This window comes from Hibiscus syriacus, unplaced genomic scaffold (genome assembly GCF_006381635.1).
Source record: "Hibiscus syriacus cultivar Baekdansim isolate YM2019G1 unplaced genomic scaffold, ASM638163v2 tig00002919_pilon, whole genome shotgun sequence".
Taxonomy (NCBI): domain Eukaryota; kingdom Viridiplantae; phylum Streptophyta; class Magnoliopsida; order Malvales; family Malvaceae; genus Hibiscus; species Hibiscus syriacus.
The window spans coordinates 1,401,512-1,420,512 of record NW_024061957.1 but is presented as its reverse complement, the minus strand read 5'-3'; the positions used below and the strand labels follow the sequence as shown (position 1 = coordinate 1,420,512).

General features: G+C 35.3%; 2 protein-coding genes across 4 annotated transcripts; both read right to left on the bottom strand.

Moving 5' to 3' along the window:
* Positions 1-933: 933 nt before the first annotated feature.
* Positions 934-4,937, bottom strand: LOC120165546 (TBC1 domain family member 15-like). 2 transcript variants are annotated; one of them, XM_039175049.1, is made up of 12 exons: positions 4,779-4,937; positions 4,202-4,358; positions 4,028-4,123; positions 3,287-3,390; positions 2,818-3,002; positions 2,460-2,582; positions 2,283-2,371; positions 1,964-2,069; positions 1,733-1,830; positions 1,390-1,644; positions 1,203-1,286; positions 934-1,118 (listed from the first exon to the last, which is right to left on the bottom strand). In XM_039175049.1, exons 2-12 carry the CDS (start codon positions 4,325-4,327, stop codon positions 1,104-1,106), a joined length of 1,281 nt encoding a protein of 426 aa, XP_039030980.1. In that variant the 5' UTR covers positions 4,328-4,358; positions 4,779-4,937; the 3' UTR covers positions 934-1,103. The 2 variants fall into 2 exon arrangements, with proteins under 2 accessions (XP_039030980.1, XP_039030985.1); XM_039175054.1 differs by having other exon boundaries at positions 4,202-4,333.
* Positions 4,938-6,386: 1,449 nt separating this feature from the next.
* LOC120165526 (serine/threonine protein phosphatase 2A regulatory subunit B''alpha-like) lies at positions 6,387-11,944 on the bottom strand. 2 transcript variants are annotated; one of them, XM_039175040.1, is made up of 13 exons: positions 11,728-11,944; positions 11,338-11,648; positions 10,541-10,783; positions 10,303-10,408; positions 10,046-10,145; positions 9,775-9,880; positions 9,521-9,611; positions 8,378-8,519; positions 7,961-8,108; positions 7,720-7,829; positions 7,299-7,455; positions 7,084-7,209; positions 6,387-6,981 (listed from the first exon to the last, which is right to left on the bottom strand). In XM_039175040.1, exons 2-13 carry the CDS (start codon positions 11,503-11,505, stop codon positions 6,841-6,843), a joined length of 1,638 nt encoding a protein of 545 aa, XP_039030971.1. In that variant the 5' UTR covers positions 11,506-11,648; positions 11,728-11,944; the 3' UTR covers positions 6,387-6,840. The 2 variants fall into 2 exon arrangements, with proteins under 2 accessions (XP_039030971.1, XP_039030979.1); XM_039175048.1 differs by having other exon boundaries at positions 6,388-6,981; positions 7,961-8,027.
* Between the last annotated feature and the right edge of the window lie 7,057 nt (positions 11,945-19,001).

The window sequence follows — 19,001 nt, the reverse complement described above, 5'->3', positions numbered from 1 at the left end:
TTGGTAGAGCACAAGGCTCTTAACCTTATGGTCGTGGGATCGAGTCCCACGGTGGGCAATTCATAATTGCCGGATGTCTTCCACGGAAGTTGTTCTCAACCTAGCGTTGGGGGCAGTCTACTACCCTACCTCTCCCTTTACCCCATTACATATGAGAATAAGGTCAGCTAATTTTTTTGTGTGAATTTAGTCTTTGTATTTTTATTTGATGTTTTTAATCTCGTACATGTCAAGTTTTGGAATTCTAGTCCTGACTAAAATACTAACCATTATATTTGTTAAATAAAATTATATTGTTAGTCCCTCGATTATGCATAAGTCATAAATTCAGTTCTTGTTTTTCACTTCGATCATTTTAGGTTTATGTAATTTAATTATATTCTATTATACCGTTTGAGTTAAGATTAAAATTTTAAATTTCGAAAGATATATATATATTAAAGTTAACTTAATACATAATATATGAACTAATGACAGAATTTGACAAAAGACGTTTATATGCTTTCTTGTTATGTCTTGCTTAAAACAATTTTAGTTTAAGATTAATTATGGCTGTATGTAACATCATTTGCCTGGTTAAGTGAAAGGGGTTTGACAACGTCTTAAATCATGTCTATTTATTTTTTTAATGTTTTTTTATAATTTCTAATATTTTTTACTATTTTACGAGTCAAGATTTTCAAAATATAATACATATTATCATTTTATTGATTTGTTTGATTGCTAATAATCTATCGATATTAATCTATTAACTAAAACGATTAACGCAAGGGATAAAATAATCTTTTTACTAATTGACTTTTTCATAAGGATTAATTAATTTTTTTAAAGATATTTTAACCCTTTAGTAAGAATTAAAAATATAAAATTATAAACAAATGAAGTAAAATTATATTTTGACTTTCAAAAGAACTGTAATTCAATTTCGACGGCCCTGTAAATAGTTGAGATACATGAGAAGGCAAATTAGAAAATAAAAGTGAGACATTTAGAATATAAAATGTCAAAAGCTAAACGAATACAAAGAATTACAAAATGAAGGAAGGAAGAAAAAGCAAGGAAAGGTTCCAAAGGAAGTTCTAAAAAGATTGATGAGATTGCACCTATGACTTCTTGGCCTACAGTTAAAGCATGCAAATGAATAAGTAATCCGAATTATCCATTTGATCAACTGTTTTCTGATATAAATAAAAAAACCTTACCTTTTTCAAGTACTTGTCTTGAATCTTCAGTGCCTTTTGACATGCTTTCTTGGCATCCAAGTTTCCAGTAATCTCACCCAATATCTAGAATAAGAGGAAAAAGACTTCAAGGTCAGAAAAATGCTGCGGTATCAATGCAAACTCACGAAGATTTACGTGTAGGAGGGGGAGGGAGGGAGAGAGAGACGTTGACGACATCATCGAGACCCTTGGCGTCCTTTAGAATCTGTTTATTCTTGGTCTCAAGAACGCTAGCAACAAGGAAGACCGAGAGTGCGCTGGTTTTATCCGCATGTCCACACTGCACATTTTTTCTTTGGAATTTACCATACTGCTTAAGCATCTTCGGATCTATTGGTTCTGTGGTTTCGTCATCTAGAGCTGCATCGGGTTGCTCGTAATACGAGAAGATATTAGGGTTGTACTCCATTGCCCACATTACCTAGAACCAATCTCCGTCTTAGTATAAGCATGCGGAATAGACCCCACTACTGTTTGAGGCTGGAATTAATAGAATTCATTCCTCTCACCTCCCAAAGATACAAAGCATCGACAAACGAGAACTCTCGCCTGAAAAGCACCATTAGCATGCGGAACGCAAACAAATATTCCCCTCCATCCAGATCCTCTGTCACACAAATTTCTCAGGATTTTAGTTGAACAACATAAAAATTGTAAACTACGAAGGTGGTAAAAAAAGGTCAATGCAAATGGAACGGTAAAACAAACTCATAGAGAAAATTAATGTGGCAAAGACGTACCAAGGTGTTGATGAAGCTTAGGGTCAACAGTTTTAACTACTTGTGAAAGTGTACCAAGCTGGGACTGCACTCCTATTGAAGTTGTACTGCACCTAAAGTTCTCCCTCTGTTGCAAAAATCAAAATCAGAAGTCAATTTCAAACTATACCGTATATAAACCACAAACATTACAGGAAACAAGCATGAAAACGAAGCACAATTCCATTATGCCATCATCAAATCTTTACAAACTAATTCCAAGGATATGAAATACTAAAAGATGGTGCATCATCGAATAAATTATGCTATCAACAATCCCGCAAGAAAATAAACATTCTACCAGTCTGCGCATTGCACGCTCAAAACACCAAAATGCATCAGCTTCGTCTTCAAGAAGTATTACCATTGGAGAGCATATGTCATTCATTCCTGCTCAAGAATGAACAAAGCCAAAAATGTCAGAGGACAAGAAGACTTCAGCTTGGTAATAATAATGCAATTAACAGCTATTACTCACCTTGAACATAACCGATATCAGCATCTACCCAGGAATATATAGCAAGAACATCCCAGAGTTTTGCTTGATTAGCTTCATCCTCATAAAAGACAAGTGCTCGATCAGTTCGGACAACATCCAAACCTACAGACCAAATAGATCAAGTACATTTAAGGACCATTGAAATTTAAACAAAGCTACAATTATAATTTCTGAGACGTATGGATGATCTAGAGCTGCAGAAGAAACCCGTGTTCTTCTTGCTATTAACCCAGCAGCATAGAATATCAATAAGAATATGCTAGGCATTTATGTTCCAATGCTGTAAAGTATATGGAAGATCCAATCAGTTGAGCATGAAACTATACATCGCACATACCAATTTGATGCAAGGATTGCATCCACTGAGCAACTTTCTTGTCTGAAACATCAGGTGGCACATCACCACCTTCGACTCCTATTGGTTGACCGTCATCAGTAATAATTGGTTTTGTAATGATCTTTCCACTACCAATTACTGGCACAATCTTCTGGCATTCAGTCTTCCACATGCCATATCGCTCCCTGGAGTGGATAGTGTGAAAAGTTCAGTCACAATGATCAACCAACTTATGGAAAGTATAGCATCAACGTTAAGAGAAAGAAAAAGCTGAGCGTTTTGAATGAAGCAAATTAAAGGGTGCTTCAAAAGTTACTGAGCTATAAAATATTAATTGGGGTAAGTGATAACCATATGGAGTGCTACTAAAATTTAGAAGCGAAAAAAGGAAATGAGTCATGAATAATTTATACTTGTTGAGATGTTAGAATCAATTTCCTAGTTCGAAGTATCGATGTAAAGTTGTTACCTCCTTTGCTCTCTAAGCTGATTCCGTTCATCAAAGGTACTATTAGGATCAAAGCAACCTAAAAGGAACTCCCAGACTAACCCTTTGATTGAAGGGTGAATACCCTACCATAACAAATCAAGTAAAGCTAAACGCAATTAATTATCGATAATAATTTTGTTCAGCTTTTCAACATATAGAAATAGAAAACTATTAAACAATAATATGCAAACCACACCATTGTGAACAGACACAAGTAGTTCATGAAAAAACATGCGCATAAACACATAAATATGCATTCACATAGATAGATGTCAGTTGATGGGTTGGGAACGAGAAGGGAGACTAATAAGGATGTCATTTACATTGGTTTCTCAAGAAGGAAAAGGTGATGCATGTTATAAGATATGATGTATGAGTAATCTATACCCACTCAAACTTGCTTTGATTACTCTGAGAAAATTCAGTTCGCTATAACCTCCTGAGATTTTTCAATTTTCATAAACTTAAAGAAATATGAATATGATATTGATTATTTGGGTGCTAATATCATAAAAGCTCACAAAGGCAATCTCACACTGAAAAAAACATTCAAGAACTTCATTAAAGACTCGGAAATCTCATCTAATCAACCATTAATCATACTATCAAAAATCTTAAATAGTATACCATAATCCTTATTCAATGTCCAACATTAAATGTGTATGTGTATGTGTGTAGTCGAAGAAACATAATTATAAATAGAACTCGAAAGAAGCATACTCCTCGTTGGATTCGTCTAAGAACTTTTTCTATATCGAGGTGACCATCTTCAGAGAATGCAGCATGCCATCTCCTTGAACTAAGTGTTTTCCCTACCTGGGAGAATAGTTCAAGTAAAAAAGCAACGCATAGTGAACAGAAAATTAAGGGAAGTGATGTTTAAAAGTCGCAAACCCTAGGCCGAAAGCGGGTCTTTGGAATATCAGCTAAGCATTCTGGTCTTATGGGATAAAAGGACTCCAACTCCTCTGTTCCCGCATTTCTACCAAATATCCCTTCTATTGCCGCCCAATCAACCATCTAATTCTAAACAAGAGACCCTAATCATTTACTGCCAACACAATCAAATTAAAGACACTAACAAATAATACATAGGAAACTGTGAATACAAACATCAAAATCATTGACACTGGTAAATAGAAAGAAAGAAATGATGAAAAACATCACCAGCATGAAAGAAACAAAACAAATAAATAACATCATGGAAACATTCGAATGCCAGATTAATTTCATTGATTGAAACCCAGAAATAAAAATCATCAATTAGACAATCCAATGGTAGATTCAAATATTTCTTAAATTCAAAACAACCCATCACCCTTTTTGGAGCAGAGTCTTCCTCTCTTCCCCTACCATGGAAGATCCAAATCCAAATACAGGGAAAAAGGAAGCCAATGGAATTTCTGAATTAAGGGCATGTTTAAAATTGCATCTTTACATACATCATCGTTGTTATCTTTTGAAAGCTTACTTTGCAGAGTGATGAAATCGGATGGAAAAGGCCAACTTCGTTGCAGGCAAGTAGCAACGGATTGGAAATGCTACAAAAATTCCTTCATCGCCGCGTTTCTTTTGTATTTTCTTTCTTTCCCTTTCTTTCCCTTTCTTTCTATTTTCTAGGAGACAAGGGCACAAGGCAGCAGTGAAACAAACGCAACGACGAATGATGTGGATGAAATGGATTATACGATAAAATAACATTTAGTCCTTACACTTTATAAATTATTTTAAGTTGATTCCTAAATTGTTTTTTATATCCTTAATTTTCAAAAGCTAAATTTTATAATTATTTTTATTTCTGTCAAAAAAATACTATCTTATTATTTGAAAATAATAAGCCCAAACAGTTTGAATTCTGATTTTATGGTCCTTCCCATAGAAAGGAGGGGATACATATTGATAATATCTTTGAAGGAAAGAAAAATATGAATATGTAAAGAAATAAAATAAAATAAAATAAATGGATTTTTTAACATTCAAATCAATTGAAAAAGTGTTTGAGGTTTTGACGTCAAAGATCAGTTAATTTGACGTTTCTATTTTTTTCATTTATTGGAATGGAAATGAAAATAGAAAAATATTTTTTTGGTAGAATTATAATAACTTATTTACAAGATTGGTTCAATTTGATCCACATCCACATCCAAAAACAAAAATTTCTTTACATAATTTAAAATGATAAGATAATATTTGTTTAAATATTTTCTTAGTATATTGGCAACACTCACATATTATACAAACGTAACTACTCAAACTCAGAACCTCTAGAATGAATAACACCCCTTTTATCATTGAGGCCTCTCAACAGATTCACAAATATAATTACTCAATTGATCTAAATAAAATTGTTTAAAAAATCCTATTAACATTATCTTTTTTATTTTAACATTGGTCAGTAAAATAAAACATTAATTGTAATAATAATAATGATTTGATACAAAAAAACAATGGTCAAAATAAAAATATATAATAAATCAATGACTATGATATAATTTACCTTTATCTTAAATGCGACAAAGCGGGAGGCTTCTAATTTCCTATGACAGCGACCTAATTTGGGAATTGACAGTTTCCCAGTTAATGTTTCTTTCCACCTAAAGCATTAAAATCATATTTTAAACAAGATAAACATGCATCCTTTAGTTTTGATAATTTTTAACTTGGTACCTAAATTGATAAAATATTTTAATAATTAATTTGATCAACGTTTAATGTATATTTTTGTCTTCTTTTAACCTAATAATTTTTTTTATAATTTAATTAATTATTGAAACACTATATCAACACAAAAAAAAAAAATCTTTTAAACAGAAAGTGTCAAGATTGAAAACTAGCATATAAATAAACAAAATCAACTCAAATATTAAAATTTTTTAATAAATGTTTTTAAGCTGCTTGAGAATTTAAAAACACACTACAAATAAATAAATAATCTTAATAGAATATAGGTATGGCACTCGTTTGATAAATTAAACCAAACTATTAAATATAGATACCGAGAATATTGCATGAACCGATAAAAGATTAACGCCATTTTGTAATTATTCTGATTTATTTATTAAATATTTTAACGCTAGAACTATAGTTTTGTCCCTTTTTATCCCCCACAGAATCCCAGAAGAACATCTACATTGTACAGACCACATAAACCAAAAACATAAGGTAAAAACAAAGGGGTGAGAACACCGGCAAATGGTTTTTAATCAATTAATGAAACGAAACAACGACCTTTAGCACACTAGCAAATATGTTTATACCTGAGTTCAGACGGCAGGGAAGGAAAAGGATCATCCATTCATCATCTCCCTCATTGAATGAAGCAATTGGCTTTCCCCTAATACGAGAGTTATCATCGCCCACGACAAGGCAAAAGCATATATCATGCTGGTCAGAATATATACATGTAAAAACTATACGAACCAAATTTGTATTCTTGGCTGATGAAATTGCTGGTCTGATCAGAGGAGTTCATGTAGCTTCATTCATCTTGAAAGTGTTTGACGAAGGTTCCTATGAAACTTGCTTTGGAGAACTTAAAACGGAGCTTCGAGGGACTCATCCCATACATCGGCACTTCCATTTGAGGCATCTTCGACATCTTCTTCCATTGAAAGTCTGATATACTCCCTATGTGCAAAACGATCCCACTCGGTCGAAGTTGGGTCCTCCCGTTCCTGCTCATACACACACCAAACAAAAAGAGCAGGCTATTGTCATCCCACAGAACTAAAGTAGCATCGCTTTAGTGCTCAACATTTAATTGAGCAATCACTGACCTGCCGGATGAGGAATGGATCACGGGTTTCGAATGCCATAAACTTGTGAAGATTGAAAAGGATGTTAAAGACATTTCCTGAAAGTTTGCTACCTTTCAAGTCCCGTAGTGTGATACAATCTTCTCTCTGCAAAATTTCAGCAAGCTGAATCATCTTCACAAGCAACAATCAAGTAAAAAAAACAAAATCATTATTAGAAAGAAGGTAGCTTCAACCTCAGGTGAAATCATGTCAATTATTTGACACAATATGTCCTCAAAGAGCACGGGTTCTAGGGCCAAGCATTCCATTCGGTGCAGCTGCTCCTCGTAGAAAAATTGCATTTCATTTGGAGTGAGCACACCATTTCCATCCAAATCTATGCACTTGAACCTATAAAGATAACTAATCAGATGTGGACAGCTAATCTAGTAGACCAGGGAAAAAGGTCTTTGACGATACAAGGCACGAAAGAAATGTCATATATTGTTCTTGCAAACAAATGTTAATTTGATATGATGAACCACAAGGAACTTTGCAGGAGAACCGGAAAACATAAATTAAAACCCTGCGAATGTCAACCTTAGACTAGGGGGAGGGATAAACGAGTGTAATTTATTTTGGGAATGGGAGAATTAAAAACAAATATAAAGATACCAATATTCAAGACTAGGGTCGGATGATTTGTCCTCCTCTGAAAGCATAAAGTAAACGAAGTCTTCATAGCCCATCTTCCCTTCTACCTCACTTGTAAACTTCCGAGGAGTCTGAGAGGGAACTCATGCATTTTAGGATTACGGCCAAAACAACAACATATATAGGAAATGGTTTATATTGTATTTGAAAATAGAGTAATTGATTCAGAAATTTAGATAACTGAGAACCAGGGAAAACTGACCTCTGAAAAAATCCTATCGACAATCCTGTAGGTAAGGGCATGATTGCCATATTTGATGAGGTTTTCCCTGTTGATGAAGAAATCATGGTCTATGTCCAACTCCCAGAACTTACAGTATATAACATAAAAGTGTTCATACGAAAAGTACCTAAAAGATGCATAGTTTACAACATTAGCGAATCAGATGACAACAATTTAATAAACCCAACTCTCCACAATGTTCAATTTGTTAACTTACCATTCAGGAGAGTAAGGGGAAATAATTTCCTTGCTTTTACCAACCAACTAAAAACAGTAAACAGAGATATTACAGTCTCGGTTTTACATAATTACTGTTTGGTGTGCAAGATTTTGAATGTTGCTGCTTTCCATAAAACAAAGCACATATATTGTAAAGAATTCCACCCGGATACTAACCTAAGGACTTTGTTTATGTCCTCTTCCTCATCTGCATGTTGCATGGCAGAAATCAATTCTCCACGTTTGAGCTCCCTGAGGGTAAGACTACCATTTCCCGATCTATTCATGGTATAAAAGATTCTGTATATGACAGTTTCAGCTGAAACATTAACAAAGGAATTTTTTTTGTCCAGTATCAGTTGCGCGGAAATGAATGTCCAATTATTGGAGAAACAAAAATAAAATAAATGAATAAAATCGTCCCCAGTACCCCCTCAACTGTTATAACAAAATCAACTCTTCTAGAGGCATTTTTCATCCTGATCCTGACAATGCAGAGAGAATGGTCCCCTTCCCACCTCCATCTTCTCCCTTAATTTTAAATTACGTGGTAACATTTCCTGAAGCATATATGTTGTTTTGAGAATCAAGAGCGACATTTCCCATCTTTAGATCCCTTTATTGTACAAAAACTACATAGGATCTGTGGTTATTATCCTAGTTACTAAATTGAGAGTTCTATTAACTTTTCACCAGCTAAACATTTCTCAATTGATAACCGCTCTAAATTTATTTCTATCATGAAGTTCAACCGTCCAAGATTCAATTTTTGATGAGATTTCCATAGGAAATTATAAAATTGGCATGAACATATTCAGCCTGCCAGCTAAATTCAGAATGTATGAATTAGCTGCTGTTAAAAAAACATGTTACGAGTGCTTGTCAACCAACCAGGACAAGTCTTAGGATTAGATTTCAATTATATTATTTTGGTCTAAGTCATTCAGGAAATCCATTGACATGGAAACCTCCCAAAATTTAATCGTAATTTCTTCTTCTTCTTTTATGAAAAAGAAAGGTAAGAAGGTTCAAGGAGCATAAAAAAACATTAGACATATGTTGTGTACTATCAAGTATCAACTATGCATACAAGTCCTTGATAAATTAAGAGCATATGATGTTCTCCCGTCAACATCTCCATCCTAGGGACCTAAAGATCGAATCAATCAATGGGATAAACTGCATTCTAGGATATCGTATGTTCAAAAACTAATCTAGATTTGCACGAATAATTTCAAAAAAGAAAACACATGGAAAAAGAAAACATATTCACAACTTGCTAGACATTATTAAAATAACTACAATTAATAAAATGCATACCATATCTATCTTGAAATTCAGGTGTGTTTCGCAAGAATTTTAATCCTGGATGGGTTGCCAAAAGCTCTTGGACAACAGGTTTGAAGTCAATCTGCATCCCATATCCCAAATGATCTTATGAAGAAAAGTGTCAAATATATGAAAATTTAGGCCTTCGAAAGGATGATTTTAACAGAAGAACAAGTGTTAATCAAGACAAATTTTCAAACCAAACGCAAAAGGAAAACCTAAGAGAGGCAGAGTGCAAAACAAACCTGTGTGAGGTGTCTGCAGCCTGGCCGCTTAAGAATTTCAAATATTTGACTTGATATATCCATTGTCAGCATATTTCCATCCACCCAATACTTAATGAAAGCATCTCTGAAACAAAGCGTTTGACTTAATAATGTATGATAGAAACATTTATTGAATGAAAATGCAGTCAATCCCATCTACCAAGTATATTCACCAGACGGTGTTTAAGCAGTCAGAGTTATTCTTCACATAGAACAACTACTTATCTTTATAGATGAATAGCTTGCATACCTGGTCACTAATCCCACACAGTCAATATCTATCTTTCTAAAAAGCGCGGATGAGAGGAAAGATGGTAGATTGCAAACTTCCTTTGTCACTGTTTTAAACTCTGTATAGACAGAAAAAAAAAACATAATTTCATTCAAAAAAAATTTTGGGTGGGAAAAGGGGGGGGGGGAAACCTTAACAACTGGAAGATAATTTGCAAAGGGGAGAATACAACTTAAAATATAAACGAACATATAAAGATCAATTATATATCTCACCATTTATTTTCAATCCATTTAGAGGATTATCGAAAAGGTGATTAATTTTAGAAATATATTGTTCTTTCAATTCCTTTGTAGGAGGATAACCATTTTGGAAGTAAAACTGCAAGCAATTATCAGACAAACTTTGTAAGTACTTTTTAGCAATTTTTGGTGGTAAAAACTCAAAACCACAAATGCAAGAAAGCTTTAAATATAACAATATCCGGAAGAGGACTTCCAATAGCAAGCAAACCTGTGGAATTACTTGTTTCATTGGTTCACTAACTAATTTCAATGGAGAGCCAAGAGCTGAAGGGCTGGATTTCTGCCTTGATGAGCGAGGAGAACCAGATGAGCTTCTTGGAGAAAGTGGAGGTGCACTGACACTGGAAAACATGGAAGGCAATGAATTGCTCCCAACAGCATTTGCATTAGAAAAGTTTGCACAGGCATTTACGGCAGCCCCAGTCTTTGCATCATCAATCAAAGATTTCACCTGTTCTCAAGAAATGAAGGCTCATTGCATGACAAAAATATCCATATATTGATAGAGGCAAATTGCTAGCAAAGGAAACACCGGCAAACAGAAAAGAAAATGACCCAACTGCAGAAAAGATTCTCACATGTCACAGTTCCCCACTGTATCAAATTCAGCCATTAAGGGAAGTCAAAATTATTCCTATCATAGCCATTTAAATAATAATAATAATAAAATCTCAAAATCTTTCAAAATTCTACCATAAATTTATAGGTAACACGATGTGTCTGTAGAATTGTAATCCATTAACAAGAACTTATGACATTAACATGACTCAAATGAAGTATTTGCAATTACTACCATAAACTACTACCAAATAAGTTACTCTATGACTATTGAGTCAAAATGTCAGAGGTGCTTGCGCCAGGTTGCAATAAATTACAAGAGTTAACAATATTAGACGTTATATACAACCTAAAGTTGAAAACAAAATCTAACATGTACAAATTATTGGAAAAACATATAAAGACAAATCAATAGTAACAACAGTTTAATTTTATTTAATTAAGTACCAGATTGTCGCTCTCTGGAAGCGAAAGCCATTGAGAGAACAAATCCTCGACAAGTTGAGGACTGGTTTTTAGTGCAAATGTAGACACTTCAGGAAGCTGCAAAAGCTCGGGGTCCAAACAGGTAACATCCTCCGCTGTATCAATCTCCATTTTTAAAGATAAAGACATCTCGCCTACCTTATCAACCACTCTAAAACCCTAACTCTTTCAATTCTTCAAACTCACCAGCCAAAAGAAACCAACGCCACTTCACTTCCAAGAATTTTCTAACTGACAAAAAGCGCTTCTAAAACCTAGGTGACTTGACGAAACTGTAGAAAAATAATAATAATTACAAAACTTCACTCCGATTGTTATGGAAAAAAGGACTACACGATCTTTTTTTCTCACCGGAAGTAGAAATTCACCGCTTAAACCACTCCGTTCACCGAAACCCTAACTCGTCAAGTTATAAAGTGAAACACCAAATTCTTCGAAATTCAACCCGTTTTGCCATGAAAACAAAACTTAGAAAATCACTTCCCTCGAACAGTTTTTGTTCGATAAAAATGATGATAATTAATACTAATAATAAAGGAAGAAGTGAAAAAAGGATTATTATTATCGGACTTTTCTTACAGCAAGAAAGAGAAAAGAAACCGCTGGGTAGGGATGGCAACAAGTCAGGTTCGGACAGGATATTGGTCACCGTCTCTGTTTAAAAAATTTGTAATCGTTCTCATTTAAAAAATTACAGGAATTTAAATGGAGATCTCCATCGGATAATCGGGGAAAATCGTGAGGAAACGAATATCTTCATTTAGCATAAATGATTTTTTAAACGGGTATCGGGCCGGATATCATGCCTGGATATATATATTTAAATTAAATATATAAATATTATATATATTTTAAATTTAAATTAAATTTATTAATATTATATATATATAATAATTATTTTTAATATTTATCGGGCCGGGTATCGGGTCGGGTAATCGGGCGGGGATTATCGTCTCCGTCCCCGTTTAGCATAAACGGTTTTACCCATCCTATCCCCATTTAGCATAAACGAATTTTCTCTATCCTCATTTAATTCGATTTTCGATTTTCTCCATTGGATTCGAATTTTTTTTACCATCCCTACCGTTGGGTTCGGAGGGGAGGAAAAGGAGAGGAAACATAAAAAGGAAACAACGAAGCGCGTGGAGCGTTCAGTGTTTTTGAAGCATATATATATATATATATATACACATACATAAGATACATCCATTTATACTGTCTACTTGAGTTAATCATTGGTCATCTCATCAGTACTTATCCGTTTGGCTAATGGAAATTATTTAATATTGTTTTGAACGATGCTTAGCTGTTGGATTTCCTTCTTGCCCAACTACGGCCATTCGTGTCTTGGGCTCTCTAGTCTAGTGTTTCACAATGTAGACGACATGAATAATATATAAGTTTATTACCAAATGGTGTTCCAAAGGCAATTTTCTCAATAAATCACCGGTGATCGGTATATTTATTTATTTAATACCGATTAGATTATATTTCTCGATCTAACATCCGTAGCAGTAAAGTATGCCCCTTGAACCGCGTTATACACTGATTTGGCGTCACGTGGGTATAGCGCCCCCCTGCCCTCGATATACGGTGATTTGATGCCACGTGGGTATAGCGCCCCCTGATCCGCGCTATACCTGGGTATCTGACATGTGGGGTATAGCGCAGTGCAGGGGGTGCGCTATACCCCTAAATACCAATCCCTTCACGTCCTCATCATCCCTATAAATACCCCCATCCTCAATCATTTTTATCATACCAAATTCTCTCAAATTCTCTAAATTTCTCTCAAATATTCTATCTTTTTAAGGTATATTTTATAATATTTTTACTATTATGTATTTACTTTATTTAATATTTTACTAATATAATCTGTTGCATATATATAATGGAAGACAGTCTATTTCGCTCGGATGGAAATCATATATCTCTACACTTTGCTGATATGGTAACATTTTAACGTTTTAATTTAATTTAAATTATTAGTAATATTTAGTTGATTTATTTAATGCATGATTATTAGATTAAGAATTAAATATCTCGACACTTTGCTGATACGATAACATTTTAACGTTTTAATTTAATTTAAATTATTAGTAATAATTAGTTGATTTATTTAATGCATGATTATTTAATTAAGAATTAAATATCTCGACACTTTGCTGATACTGTAACATTTTAACGTTTTAATTTAATTTAAATTATTAGTAATAATTAGTTGATTTATTTAATGCATGATTATTAGAGTAAGAATTAATTTTTGTAATTATTTCTTTTTAGGAGAAGGACCATGTATTAGATCCTTTTATTAGGAATCTTAAGTTAGTGATACACAGCCGTGTCTTGCCGTATTTAGTAGAGGCTGGATTCGGTTACATAGGTAGATATCAGGGTCACTGTAAGATAGAGCCAGACCTGATTTCTACCTTAGTAAAACAGTGAAGGTTGGAGACCCACACATTCCATCTTTCGTGCGGAGAGTGCACGATCACGCTGGAGGATGTTTCTATGCACCTAGGGCTTCCGGTGGATGGAGATGTGATATCGGGGATAACTTCCAGTTCTTGGACTACTTTGTGCAGGGATAGTCTAAGACGTGTCCCGGAAAATTTTATCGGAGGTAGGATACCGTTAAATTGGTTATATGCCAATTTTCGGGAGTTGAGCGCAAACGCCACTGAGGATGAGGTTAAAATGTATGCACGGGCATGCATACTGCAGTTAATAGGAGGGTTGCTGATGCAGACAAATCGCGCAACCTAGTTCACTGCATGTGGTTGCGACATCTTAGCGACTTTCGTCTCGCCGGATCATTCAATTGGGGTTCGACAGCTTTGGCTTTGCTGTACAGGGAGATGTGTGGAGCCAATGACTACAGACGTAATGCTATCGGCGGATGTCTCCTGCTGCTGCAGTCTTGGGCATGGTATCGATTGCCCTTTTATGTCATGTTATGAAGAACTCATTCGTATTTCCACTACTTCTGAGGTAATTATAAAACTGATTTTGTATATTAATAATTTTATATAGCGTATAATAAATTTTTTTCCTTGAATAGGTGGTCTACTAATAGGAAAAATCATCAGGAGCTACCTGATGATTTAGAAAAAATTAGGGTACTAATCGATTAGAAGGCTGACACACAGGTATGAATTTTAAGGTTTAAAAATCGATTTTAGATTAGAGTTATATAATTAGATTATTATTTTGATAAAAAATATATATGATTTGTTTTAGTTTGAACGGGTGTCATATTCTACTGATGATGTGAGGGCGGTGATCCCACCTGAGTTGAGGGGTCCATCAGATGTTTGGATGGCGATGGTCCCTCTGATATGTTATGCGACCGTCGAGTGGCACTCCACTGATCGCGTGCTCCGGCAGTTTGGTTGTTTTCAACCAATTCCGGAAGCACCTCGCAATATGGACGGGTTGCATAGCTTAGATAGACGCGGTAAGACAGATACAGATTGGCTGGTGAGGCATCATGAGTGGGTCGTGTTGTGGGAGGATCGACATCGGCGCCTTCCACGTAGAGAGCTCATTTTTACTGACTTGTTGATGTATGTTGAGGATTATTATGAGTGGTTCAACAGCAACGGGAAATCGTTTCTACTTCCTGAGGATGCACGAGGGCAGACCTTTCCACGATGTCGACAGAGACGTTCACCGACACAACACCATCGTCCCCCGACTCGTGGACGGAGAGCAGAACCAGTGATACAAAGAAATCCTCCTCGAGACCGACAGCCACCGCCCTCCGGAACACATTACCGACGCAGGCATCGATATTTTTTTTTATTATATTTGTATTTACTTTATTTTGTTTAATTGTAATTTTTTATTATTTCTCATTTAATACTTACTTTATTTTGTTAAATTTGTTGGATTTTTTTTAAATATATTTCAGTTAATTTTGTTTATTACTATTTAATATCAGTTATTGTAATTTGGTTATCATTTACCATTTAATTCTTATTGTAAGTTTGTTGTATTTAAATACCAAATTGTTATTAGTTTGATAAAATTTAATGATTGTGTTCGTTTTTTTAATCTTCATCAGCGATTATCGAATGACATTAACTTGAAGTAAATGCAAATTAAAATACAAGAATTATTATTTGATAAACAAATACATCATTTCCTCATCAATTGTTACTTGATGACAACAGAAGTGGACAAGTTTTTCTAGTGTGTCCTGGGTTTCTACAATGGCCACATCTTCTGTCTTGTCTAGATCTTTCTCGAATATCCATATCGCAATGAATTCGATTGGATTTTGGACGACCACGCTCCCTCAATAAACTCGGATTTGGTACAATCGGATGCCAATCTTGAACCTCATCAGGGTCTTTGTCATTACCTATGGGGGGAAACTCAAATTCGTATACATTAAAAACTTCAAATAATAGGTATACGGGATCCGCAAAATGGTTATAGTCTTGACGTGTATGCGAGCAAGCTGCTATCACATGAGAGCATGGATACTTCAGAGATTGAAAAAACCCGCAGTCGCACGTTCTGTCCCTTAGATTTACTCTTAACGACACAGTTTCAATCCCTTGAAGAGGTCGCGGCAACTCTGTGACACGAAACATTTCATGCCTTCTTGAGAAGCTTGTTACAGACATTCCATTTGATGCATCAATTTTTTTCTGTAGATCTGCAACTAATCTAGGGTGATAGACATGACCGCCTTGCATCCAGGTTTGAGCTTGTCCCCTGAGCTTCGCAAAAAACGCCCCCAAACGAAAATATGTAGTTTTTACCAAAGCCGCTACAGGTAAGTGACGTGCACCCTTTAAGGTTAAATTGATTGCCTCAGCCAAGTTGGTCGTCATGTGTACATATCGATATCCACCATCATATGTGTTCATCTACATTTCTTTATCGATGAGGCTGATGTAATTGTATCCTTCATCGTTCTTCGTTCGCAAATCTTGAAGCATTGATTCAAACGTTCGAGGAAGTAGTTCGTAACCTGATCAAAAAATGTATAACTTACTAACTTGCTTTCTTTGCAAAATTAAAATGATCAAAAAATGTATAACTTACTAACTTGCTTTCACTTACCCATGCGCACAATTAATTGACACTCATCATTCTTCTTGTACCGTTCATGATAGTTCGCAGCAATGTGTCGGAGACAATACCTATATTGGACAAAGGGTAGTTGCCACATTGGACCCAAAGACTCCATTACTGCTTTGATCTCAGCTCCGCGATCTTAAATGACATAGATTTTTTCCATCGTGATAACATGTGCATGTAAATTTCGGAGGAAAAAAGCCCAAGAATCTGTATCTTCTCCTTCAACAAGAGCAAAAGCAACTGGAAGAATGTTGCGATTGTCATCTTGGACAACTTCCAATAATAAAACTTGCTTGTATTTTCCATACAAGAAAGTCTCGTCGATCTGGACCACAGGCTTGCAGTATTTTGCAGCATTAACGCACTGTGGGTAACTCCAAAAAACCCGGTAGAATTGGCATCGATCGCGAAGAACTCGATCATTATGGTATGCATAGGAGGTTTCGAAGTCCACAATTATCCCAGGATTCAACGTCCGCACCAGCCTAAACCAACCTGGAAGTTCGTTGTAAGATGCATCCCATTCGCCATGAAATTTGACAATGACGTTTTGTTTTGCCAACCAAGCTTTTTTTATAGGAGACGGTGTACCCATACTGTGATTGTATAGCTGAAATCAACACTGCAACAGCTATATGAGAGCTTGCTTTTACCATGGGCATGATGGCTTGGCATATCACTTCAGAGTCCAAGTTGGGATGATCTTGGTTGACCCTTCCAGCACAACATGTGTGATGACCGTTGTATACTGTTAGTTCCCATATGTTGTTTTTCCTCTTCATTTTCGATACGCGAACCATCCAATTGCATCTGTTTTTGCGTCGGGCACAGTAACATACATATTTTTTGGTCGTCGATCGGTTGACTCTGGACTGAACAGAATTACTGATATTGTAATTTTTGATAGCCATCATCGTTTCTTCTTTGCTTGAAAACTCCATACCTAAAGAGAACTCACCATTATTTATTGATGAGTAATATTCATAGTCACCGAGATGAGGCATATCTGCAAATTCTGGCCCGTACATTGCACCATGATCAGCTTCATACATATGTGCAGGAGTGTCAGTTTGTGCCACATTTTCTGGAGCTTCATCATCATCGGAGTTGAATTGCGGTGATTCTGGGTGAATGAATAGTCTAGTCTCAGCACCATCCGCACCAGGCTCACGAAGTGGTTCTTCTGGTGGAGATGATGGTTCATCCATGCTCTACACATTTAGGTAGAAGAACCTACTACTACTCGCACGTCTTCCCCTTGAACTAGAAGGCATATCGACATTGAGATCGAAAAAGCTCGCAGTCGAATGCCTCCCCCTGGAGCTTGAAGTCATCGTGTCAAATGGAAACTGCACAGATGGTTGCGTCGATGGCATCTCCATATGGTCAAAGAAATTTGCAGATGAATGCATTCCCCTTGAACTGGACGCGGTGTTACCATACGGATTGTTCGTGGACCCACCTCGGTACATATCGTAAGGAGTTGCGGATGAATGTCTCCCCATTACGACATTAAAATCATTACACATTACTGTAGTCGGGCTGTCAACTTGATCAACTTGTTCAGCCAGCCCATAGTGTGAGCTTAAAGATTGACCCCGAACAACACGCACTTGAACAAAATGTGCATACATCTCAATAATGGCGTCTGAATAATTACTTTGAGCTTCAACCATCATTTGAACATCATCATTGTTCGAAAGTCCGAACGCTGTATAAGTTAATGGCAACAATGATGTTGGAAATCTGAACTGCAACGACGACATTCTTCTGTTACTTCCAACATGAATCTTCCTCGAAATCTTCGTTATCAGCTCCTCAAGAGTTATGTTTATCTTTAATGATATTTTAACATGCTCATTTGATACGAATACAACGCTGGTTTCATCTTCTCGAATTTCACCATCATAATAAACAATAGCTGAAAGTCGCGCCATTATTTGAGTTTAAAAGTGCGGCAATATTATATCTGTAAAAAAAATAACTTAAACAAACCTGATTAAATAAATTATATATGAACGAAAATATAACACAAATTTTTTTTACACATCAACGTAAATAATTTAAATAATATAATTTTATATTATTACCTGCCCCGCAAAACTATTTCGACGTATGCTCCCGCTTTTCAATTTTACAAACATAAAAATTAATTAAAAATAATTAGTATAATATTTTTTCAAATAATGATAATAAACAATAAGTATAATTAAAAAATTATAACAAAATTACCTTATAACGAAAAATCGCACGAACTTCTAAATCAAATATAAGAATATTACCAGAATTATTACTCGTTGACGGAATTGTTGTATTAATTTATAAGAGATGAGAGATGCAAGGAGATGTGAGGAGAGATGCGAGAATGAGAGGTATTTATAAATATATAAGGCGCGGTACCGACACCGCGTTATATGTAATTATCATATAGCGCGGATCAAAGACCGCGTTAAATATAATTTTGGTATGGCGTATAGCACGGCTACTGATTCGCGCTATAACCCTACGTGGCGTATAGCGCGGAGTAGGGA